At 34.8% G+C, this 10444-nt stretch overlaps 2 protein-coding genes across 2 annotated transcripts; one reads left to right on the forward strand and one right to left on the reverse strand.

The window, feature by feature from the left end:
- Positions 1-3862: 3862 nt before the first annotated feature.
- LOC101208293 (glycosyltransferase family 92 protein RCOM_0530710) lies at positions 3863-6404 on the forward strand. The gene has a single exon (XM_004135168.3). The coding sequence runs from the start codon at positions 4415-4417 to the stop codon at positions 6209-6211; it is 1797 nt and encodes a 598-aa protein (XP_004135216.1). The 5' UTR covers positions 3863-4414; the 3' UTR covers positions 6212-6404.
- A 147-nt stretch (positions 6405-6551) lies between these two features.
- LOC101208049 (protein COFACTOR ASSEMBLY OF COMPLEX C SUBUNIT B CCB4, chloroplastic) lies at positions 6552-9920 on the reverse strand. Its single transcript, XM_004135167.3, has 7 exons — positions 9484-9920; positions 9099-9198; positions 8900-8973; positions 8376-8560; positions 8188-8258; positions 7053-7136; positions 6552-6836 (listed from the first exon to the last, which is right to left on the reverse strand). The coding sequence occupies exons 1-7, from the start codon at positions 9771-9773 to the stop codon at positions 6738-6740; spliced, it is 903 nt and encodes a 300-aa protein (XP_004135215.1). The 5' UTR covers positions 9774-9920; the 3' UTR covers positions 6552-6737.
- Positions 9921-10444: the final 524 nt, after the last annotated feature.

Consider the following 10444-nt stretch of genomic DNA (forward strand, 5'->3'; position numbering starts at 1 on the left):
ATTGAACGTTTTTGTTGTGTTTGATCAATAAAAGAATAGCATTGTGTTTTTTTTTTTTTTAACGGGTAATTATAATGGATAGCATTTTTATAATAATTATTAAGTATGTAACAAATTAACTTTTGACGGACAACTCCATCAACGAGCGAACTCAATACTTGAGTGGTTTTATCTCTGGCACTTACAATGCTTTCCAAACTTGAAAACTGGGTTTTAAAGGCCGGCTCCAAATAACTGTTGTCATGGCCCTTTGATACTCCAATTCGGCCCAATATATCGGACTAACATGGGCCTTTGGGGGGGTTTGTGGACAATTTTGTAGATATATACCACAAATTCATATATATATATATATGGTGATTCAAACCAATAAGATGAATAGCACGTGTTGTATCGATTAGTGTTTGTTGGTCTTAGAAATTGTAATTGAAATTCTCCAAGTTGAAAGCAATTTAAAGGTTATCGATACAAAATCTGAGCTGTTTAATTTGTCCAGATTATCATCATGTAAACCAAAGCTAATTCAATTGTGTGAAGACGACAAGTTGATTAAGCCTAAAGAATATACCCAATTTTTCTTTATTAAATTTCAAATTAACATAATTGATATCTATTATAAAATTTAAAAAACAAATTAGAAGCTTTTGCAATTCCCTAATTCTCTATCACAATCAAACCAAACTCTCTTCTTTTATTTATTCTATCTATTTTTTAAGAATTAATGTTATTATCTCTACCTCGAGTTGAAAATCCACCCAAAATGACTAGTAATGAGTATGTGCTATGTTTAACGTTTAAGTTTTAATTTTAAATTTAAACATGGTATTTAATTTGTTTATATATAAAAAGTTAATTTTTGGGTAAATATTTTCTCGATTTTACCATTTTTTATCATTTTCCAAAAATAAAAATTATACACACATATATAATAAATCAATAAGTTTTTTTTTTTCTATCATTGTAGACTTCCAAAATAGTAAAATAGCTTCCAAATTAAAGTTTATCACATATATATATATATATATATATATTATAAATAACATTTTCCTTAAATACTTTGGTAATATTTTAAAAGTCGTAGTTATGGAAACTATTTTAAAGAATATAACAAAAAGATGATTTGTTATGTAATACGAGTACAAAAATTCGGTATTTCCCAATAAAATGCATTATTGAATGAAAGTGAAGTGAGACATTAAAAGTAAAAAGATTGAGAAAAATAACTTGTGAAAATTAATGCATTGATCAATCCCCTCATGTGATTTAATCTGCATTTTCCTTACCTATAGAATTTTGATAGTTTTTTCAAATTTTCATATCTTTTTCAAAATTTTAATTGGAATAATAATGTGTGGTACGCGTTGACATGCATACGATCGCACCTAATTCGATGTGTAAGTATCTTCCCTTCGAATAACACGTTCTATCATCAATAATATCTACCGGAATTAAAAGAAAAGTATATGTTTCTATCGAAAAAGGGCAATGTAACTTAAAAGAATATTATTATTCAAATATTCACCTTTCATGTAAAGGAAAAAATAAATATTTACAAATAAAGTAAAATAAATAAATAAGATTATTTTCTAGTAGTCTCTCATTCTCATGTAGTTTTGAAATGACATAATATTTATAATCCAATAGTCTATAAAGTCTAGACGAGTATTATGTATTAATAAAAATTGTTTAGTCATTATTTTTTTAATCTTACACATGTTGCTACTTTTATTGTTGATGATTATGGGATGACAAGATATTTATTAATTATTCCTTTTTTTTTCCCTTGATTTTTGATCCTCTTACTCACACAAATTTGGCAAATTTTTCCTTATTTATTTTGACTTTTTTGTTGGAAAAGTAAAATCTCGATGGAGAAAAAATATTATGAACTTAAAAGTGAATATAGAAGAAAAGTTTAGGTTGAAAAGAAATTGAGATTAAGCAATGTAATTATCTAGACTTTGGTTTTGTTTTCCAATTGCCTAGTGATTGGGACAGCCTAACCCACTAATATATATTGGATTTGAATTCTAAATAATGATAAAAAGTTTAAGATTTTATTGTATATTTTTAGTTCATACATCTCAATATCTAATTGTTGACTATTTCAATTAACCAGAAGATATATATTTTGAGTGTAGAGAGAAAGTGATGTATGTTTCCATTTAGTCCATATTTAGAGCTAAGATAACATGTTTATAAACGAAAATTTAATTAAGTTGGTGTTGATGTGATATATAATAGAAGATTAGATAACGATTTAGTCTACTCTATGCTTAATACATCAACATTCATTTGATTTGTCTAGTCTAAATATTTGGCTACACATACTTTCAATCACAATCTATATTACTATTAATGAATTGATACTAACTCAATCAATTTGTCATTAAACCAAACATGTCTTCAAGTAGTATTTTTTAGTGTGAATAGTAGTAATGGTATAGATCAAATATGAAGATACTTCAAGACTAAAATATTTGTTCTTTAAGATTGGAGATAGTGTGACGTAAGGGAGTTGTAAGGTTGTTCATTGTTTAACTCCCTTATAGATTTTCTAAGTAAATTACAATGCAATTGTTTTGAATGGTGATATAGGTGTTGAGGTTACTATTGCAATGTAAATAACAATGACTTACCATCTTCCTTTGTTGGGATCTATCGGACACTTTTGAAGCTGACATTATCTGTTTGAGCTGAGACAAATCTTCTAATTTTTCTGAAAGCTGTTAATTAGGAAAGCTAAACATGGAAACAAAGTTAAAGTTTTTGTTGACACCTAATTTTCATTATGATGGTGCAATGGTTCTATCTTAGGCATCATTTGATTAATAAAAAATAACAATCCACTCACAATTTAGCTCACCACACTTATAGATTCTCCAAAATCGAGGACCATTTTTATTTAACGAATTCAACTATACTTATCTTCTTGTTAATATTTTCGTTCTTTCATGGATTGTACTAAAAAAATAATTTCAAGAACTAAATTCACAATTCAACTAAAACTTAAAAGCCTCACTCTCACACTCTCACACTCTCTCCCTTGCATGCCGTAATTAAAGTGAGCAATAATTAATTGTATTGTTCGGCATACTTTTTATTTTTTCACCACATAAACATAAAATTAAAAGTTTTTTTTATTTTTATTTTTATTTTTTGTAGAGGAGCGATGGAAAAAGACTCAATGACACTACAAAAATGGACAAGAAAAATTCCAATTAAAAGAGTATTCTTTCACTTAATTACCAATAAGTAAACAAGATATATGGGCACGTTATAAAAAAACAATATATAGATAATTAAAAACAACAATAATTGAAAGACTTTGAATTCGAGAATTATTATTAATTGTTTTAGGGAATAAAAAATTTCATAGTAAATGGTCGGCATGTGAAAATAATATCAACACATAAACCTTGGACATTAGTTTTAGAATAGAATTCTTAAATAATATGAACACAATACAAGCGGTGACTCCGTCACCCAATTCTCCTCTTCCACGTGCACTTTCCTTCCCATTTAATGCATTAATGACGTACACTTAGGCAGATGGCTCGATAATATTCAATTAAAATTCCTAAAAACGGTTAATTACAATACATAGTTTTAAACAAAAACTAAACACCAGTTGAGTAATTTATTCAATAAAAAATCAACACCAACCACAGCAGCATTTGATTTGATTTGTTTATATCATTCGAAGGTTCCAAGAAATGGGTGTATAATTAAATAAACAAACTGGGGGGTTTTAATCAAAACATAAAATCTCAAGGGATTTGTATGCAATTTATGAGAATCAGAGTAGTTGAAGACATAATTAAGGAGTTAAACCTCATTAAGAAACGGGAACTGAGTATCGGGTAAGAGGCTAAAGGTCTATTTTCCAGCTAATCATTTACTCTTCTGAACAAAAACACGGCTTGTTTGACAAAAGGGTTTACAAGAGTGGAAAGAAAAAGCATAAAAGCCGGCATGTGGTGTGGTGGTGATGGTATGGGCCAAATTGAGAATTAAAATAGTAAAAGTGGTATTTTTCAGTTTTCAAAAAATTATAATATTTCTTTCGAAAAAGAAAAAGAGGAAATTCGATGGTCTGGTCTGGTCTGGCAACAAGAGCAAGACAAGAGGAAGGGAGAGAGAAGAGAGAGTGATGTTCACGCTACCTCTTTGTGAATAAAGTACCATCTCCCAGCAGTAAGCAATCAAGTAGCTTCTATCTTTTTAGTTTTAGCTAATAAACTCCGTTTTCCAGTAATTACAGCCACCTCCTCAGACAAACAGACAAGATACAGGTTATCGGAAGAGCTTCATCGACGAACTCAGATTCTGCTTCATCTGACCGGATCTACACCGAAGTTAAGCCTTTTTCTGATTTGGGTTTGGAGGGAATTTTGGATTCTGGTTGGGATTAATGGATTGGGAACAGCAGCGGCGGAAAAGGAAGCGTTTTGGGAGGTCGAGTTCGCATGTACAGTTCTTTACTCGGAGATCTCTGTTTCTTTGTCTCTCTTTTTTTGCTTTTCTCTTGTTTCTTTCATCGAGTAGGTGGTTCTCCATTGCGGCGGCGTCGTTCCGGCCAGTTCTCGATGCTTCTTCTACCACTCTTTCCCGGTTGTCCACCTCTGCTAGCAAGTCCACACTTGACAATTCTTTGAGCAGTAAGTATTCGCCTTTGAAAATTGAAAGTCGTGTCCTGTTCCCAGACCATTTGCTTTTGATGGTCTCCGGCGAATTCGGTCGAGATGAGAAATTGGATTGTTTGTACCACAAATCTGTCGCTAGAGGTTCGGACCGTGAGACTCTCAAACAGTCTGTTCTATCCACGGATAAGTACGATGAGTTCCGATCGATTGCCAGATGTCCATTACCTCCACTGAATTACTCAGCCTCCGCCGTGGACTTGAGGAGGGGCGGCGTGGAAGCTGATGACCATTGGTTGGTCAGAAATAGGCACCCAGTTGCCTCGTGGGAGAGGGTAGTTTATGAGGCAGCTATTGATGGTAATACGGTTGTGGTATTTGCCAAGGGACTAAATCTCCGACCACACAGGGAATCAAATCCGGCTGAATTCAGCTGCCACTTTAGACTGGGGAATTCCAACAATAACGGAGAATACGTGCATACCACAAAAGCAGTAGCTGCAGCTCAAGAAATTATCCGATGCTCCTTGCCAGCCAGTGTACCGAGCAGTTTAGACAAGGAAAAGGGAATTCGTGTTACAGTGAGCCGCGGCAGTATCCATAGTAAAACCCATCTACAGGTGACTCTGCCATCAGTGGCCAGACTCTTCGACTCCAAACTAAGTGACCTGCAAAGAAATCAGGAAAAACATGAGCTTTGTGTGTGCACAATGGTGTGGAATCAAGCAGCAGCACTTCGTGAGTGGATTATGTACCATGCCTGGCTTGGAGTGGGGCGCTGGTTCATCTACGACAACAATAGTGATGATAACATCGAAAAAATCGTTAGAGAGCTCAACCTGGAAGATTACAATATCAGTAGGCTTACCTGGCCATGGCTTAAAACTCAAGAAGCTGGTTTCTCACACTGTGCTTTGAGAGCTAGAGATGAATGCAAGTGGGTTGGTTTCTTTGATGTTGATGAGTTTTTCTACTTCCCTTCAAAGTATCGCCATCAGCGAGAGTATCATACTGCTGGTCGTAATGCACTTCATTCTCTCATTGCCGAGTCATCTGCTTCAAGTTCTAATTCAACAACCATTGCTGAAATTAGAACGGCCTGCCATAGTTTTGGACCATCGGGTTTAACATCACATCCGCCACAGGGAGTAACAATGGGGTACACTTGCCGGCTCCAGAGTCCTGAGAGACACAAGTCGTTTGTCCGGCCAGACTTGCTAGACATAACACTTCTCAATATCGTTCACCACTTTAGGTTGAAACGAGGATTTGGGTTCTTTGATGTACCAAAAAGCAATGCTGTCATAAACCATTACAAGTATCAAGTGTGGGAAACTTTTCGAGCTAAATTTTTCAGAAGAGTAGCTACCTATGTTGTTGATTGGCAGGAGGCACAGAATGAAGGGTCGAAGGATAGAGCCCCAGGGCTTGGAACAGAGGCAATTGAACCACCTAATTGGCGGTTACAGTTCTGTGAAGTTTGGGATACTGGACTAAGAGATTTTGTCCAGACTTTGTTCTCTGATCCTTTGACAGGGTATCTACCGTGGGAGAAAGCTTCTGGTTAACAAGTCTTGGCAACCTGCAGCTTAGTGACCTGTACACAGTAATCATACAGCAAGCAACTGAATTTTTTGCTACAAAAGAAATGTTTTACTGATTAATTTTTTTACTCCATGCACATGATATTGTTTAGTTACAGGTTTTTAACTCACAGTTTTCAGATGTTGGAATGAAATTCTTTATGATTCATACTTCAAATTTGAATAAATCATCCATCTGCTATGTTACATATCTTTAAAAAAAATGCAATCACCATTACCACAGACAGAAAGTGCATTAAAGAGGAAAACGAAAAGCAGCAGTCATTAGTTATCACCTCCAATTAGTGAATACATCAAGAGATAATAATTGAAAAAGGAGAACCTTTTGCATTTATTATGTATCGAATATACATATACATCTAACATCAACTACTTAGTGGAGCTACTTCGCCTGCCTTTCACATCAATATTATTTCTTTTCCAACCCTAGGGTTCAACAAACATTGAAAACCAATAAAATGTCCAAACTAATAACCATATTGCGTTGGTTTCAGTTCCCCTTTGAGCTCAATTTTGCCGCCGGTTGAAAATTATTTGAATACTTCGACAGAGTAGCATCCAGCTTCTCTCCAACGAATGAAATCCATGCCTGTGTAACATTTCAATTTTCAAGCAGGAAACTACAATCGTGCCACAGAAAGAAAGGAGATGCATAGACAGTACATGCAATAGATGACTGGAGGGTTAAAGAAGTTGAAATTAGGGATTTTGGCAAACAGAAAGGTAGTTGTATTTATTCAAACTGATTAACAGATATTGACTAGAGTCTCAGTAAAAAAGAGCCAATAGGCTTAAGAAAGTGTACCTGATCAGAAGTTGTGAAACCCCTAATAGTGTTGCCGCCAATTATAGCAATTCCCTTCTCCCCAAGTGGTTGCAAGATTACAGCCTAGAGTAACAGGTTTGCGTTAGAAAGCAGTGGTTTCAATTTAATACTAATGTGCGTGTATACGAGTATGATGAACTGTGCACAAAAATGCGGCAACAAGTTCATGTTCTTCAGTATTCCTCATTTGTATGTATATTATATAAAGTATCCCCCAAAGATGCAATGATGTAAAGTATGCTGATGAAGCTGAAGGCGAAGACGGAGCTCATTGGAATTCTTACAACAGAAAAGACCATCTAAGGATATGAGAGAGATTGTGGAGGTATAGAAGTTAAACCTAATACATTTTTGCCTTCCTTTTCAAAAGGAAAAGGTAGTAAAATACACTTCACAACTGTTGTTCATAAAGCTATTTTTCCACACTTTATTTTCATGGTTATAATTATTAATTAATCTTTTTCACTTCTAAAGAAAATAATTCCACCTTCACAAACACAGAGTAAGCAAGGAAGCTCAAGTTCAATGATAAGATTAGTTTTTTAGACACAGATCAACAGCAAGCAACGGTCTCTTAGGACTGACAAAATTCCAAGTTTTCAGGTATTGAATTGGCCACCGCCTTCCAAATAAGGAAGCCCATAACTAACCAAGTGAGGAAATAAATATATTTAACTGATAGAACCTCAAAAGATACAAATTGAAAAGAAATTTTATCTCATTCCTCCCTACTTTACCGAGTAGCAGAGCCTAGTTCCAACGAACAAGAAGAGACTCACTTTAGTAAGTAGGCATAGAAAAGAATTCTGAACTCCCAATGTTTCTGAAAGAGATTATATGGAAACACAATAGCCCGTCGCTGATTTCATGTATTAACAACCAAATTATTATTTAAGTGCACCAACTGATGCTTCAAACTCGAGCTTTCATTTGCACTTTAACCATGATAATTCATGCATAGAGTAACGAAGACAGGTTATGTCTACTAGCGATATTAATTATATAAGAGTGATAAATGCCAAACAATGAAGCACTGCAAACCTGTGTACCAGTTGATTATTCTGGAAAGATAAGAAAATGGAAAAACGGAACTGGATAGTATTAAGCAAAATACCTGAGTATTTGAGGGAAGAAATGGCAGCTCCGACTTCCCTGGATAAAGAGAGAGATTGGCCAAGTAGCTCTCTGCAGAAATAGGAAGAATAGTTTCTCAAAACGAATAGTTACAGATATTTACAACTGCACGGCAATCAAGTAGTACACTCTGTGATGGTCTCTGTGCACAGGTCATATACTACTCACGAGCTTGAGATTTGAGGACTCCCTTATAGAGCGATCCCTGCATCAGTTTACCAGCTTCAACATGTTCGGCCTCACCATTACCCTCGGCTGATTCAGCAGCAAAACCAACTTGAAATATACACGTGCCATCATAAACAACAACCAGAGACCGGCAGCACGTTACTTCTGACAGAGACTTCCATACCCTACGTAATGGCAGCAAAAAGTAACCATTAACCACCGAGTCCAGGATTTCCCTTTTTATGAGATACATGGCATATGAAGTTAGCTTTCTCCATCATTAAACATTTGCACGATCATGTGACAATGAGGGGGGACAGAATGACATATGGATTACACAATTCCAAAAGATACAAGCGTAATTAATAGATAAAATGTCAACCCTCAAGCACGCCATCATGTTTCACTCATCAATCTCCATTAACCAAGCCAACCAAACATCCCAAGTATCAAAAAGTGATTTTCAGTGATCTTAGCGACTACAGTTTTAAAATATCATAGAAGAAAAATTATAGAGTATTTACCATAACAACTCAGATGTTACACGATCAGGGAGACTGGAGCAAATCCTCTCATTTTCCACTCCTAGTGGATTTACCTGATACGGAAAATGAAAGTAGGGGAAACAAATAAGAAAATGAGTAGAAACAGGCTACTCCTGAGCTGATTGTTGCAGTGAGAGAGGAGAGGTTAAGTATGAAAATCTTATCGTAAACCCCTCACCGGTGTTATAGATTTCGGCCTGATCGACAGCCACACCAAACCAGCCAAGACATTCGTAACAGCAAGTCCTAGGGTTAACAGATCAGCTCTTGACTGTGAACTGCCGGAATGAAAAAAGTTCATCATAATAAATAGAACAACCAATTACGTAAAGAACAAGCTCAAAGCAAATGTTAGTTGCAGAACAATCCCGCCAAAATAGGAAAACACCATTATCGACGATTAGAATTTGCATTCTTGCCTCAACCAATTATTGATTTCTTCTCTCAAATTAAAACTAATTCAAGCGATGCATTTCTACTATTCCAGGATAAGCAAATACAAAACTGACTAGAGGAAGTAAACAGCATTCGATAATAGATAAACTGATTCAACTTGAACGAACCTGCTGGCATCGGCGACGGGAGCAATGCCGGAAACGGCGCGATTAAAGAGGACAATCAAGAGAGAAATTCCACCGACGTAAATGGGCAAACTCCGAACGGTATCGTCGTTGTTGGAAACCCAGTCGGCCACCAAATTAGTTGAAGGCTTCGGGCCTCTGTAACTTCGCTGTGAAGTGGAAGAAGAAGCCCTTACGATGAGCGGGAAAGAAGGGCGAAGGGAAGAGTGAGTGCGCTTGAAATTGAAAGTCCATGGAATTGAAGTGAGGGGGAAGAAAATTCCCGCTTCCATTGCAACGAAGTAAAACGATAATTAACTAATTTGCCGGGATCTGGACTCAAGCCCAAGGGGAGACAACCCGGCGCCCCTGCTCGACCACTTGGTTCAACATCAACTTCGAGCTACAGTGCAATTTGCTTAATTATGGCTAAAATGTTCTAAACTAAATATTGTTTTTTTAATATAAAATATTTGTAATAAACAAAATATGGCTGTTTAGATGTAATAGATGACGATAGATTGAAATATATTATGAGTATTATAATACGTATTTATAAGTAAATATTAGAAACAATTTTAAGTTATGCTTGATTTGTTTATTATTATAATATGTTTAACCATACTACGAATTATATAATTGATTTGATTAAATTTAATCGTTGGGTGTAAGAAAATGTCATCCATGTGAAATAAACAATAGGAAAATTAACAAAGTATTGATTATGGATTTTGTTTTTTTAATGATATTTTTCAAGGAATGTTAAATACTTTTGAAAAAAAATCTTAATAATATCTATGTTTTTTCCTTAAGAAAAGTATTGTACCTGTTTTATGAAATTGGCTTTTAATAATGAAATATTAGGCACACTTTTATAGTTTCTTTTGTTTTCCATTTTTACTCAAATTTGAAATTTTAATGTATAATTCCTCATTTTTTTTCTCTCAATTTATTAATTTGTTAT

The sequence above is a fragment of the Cucumis sativus genome, chromosome 5 (assembly GCF_000004075.3).
Source record: "Cucumis sativus cultivar 9930 chromosome 5, Cucumber_9930_V3, whole genome shotgun sequence".
NCBI lineage: Eukaryota > Viridiplantae > Streptophyta > Magnoliopsida > Cucurbitales > Cucurbitaceae > Cucumis > Cucumis sativus.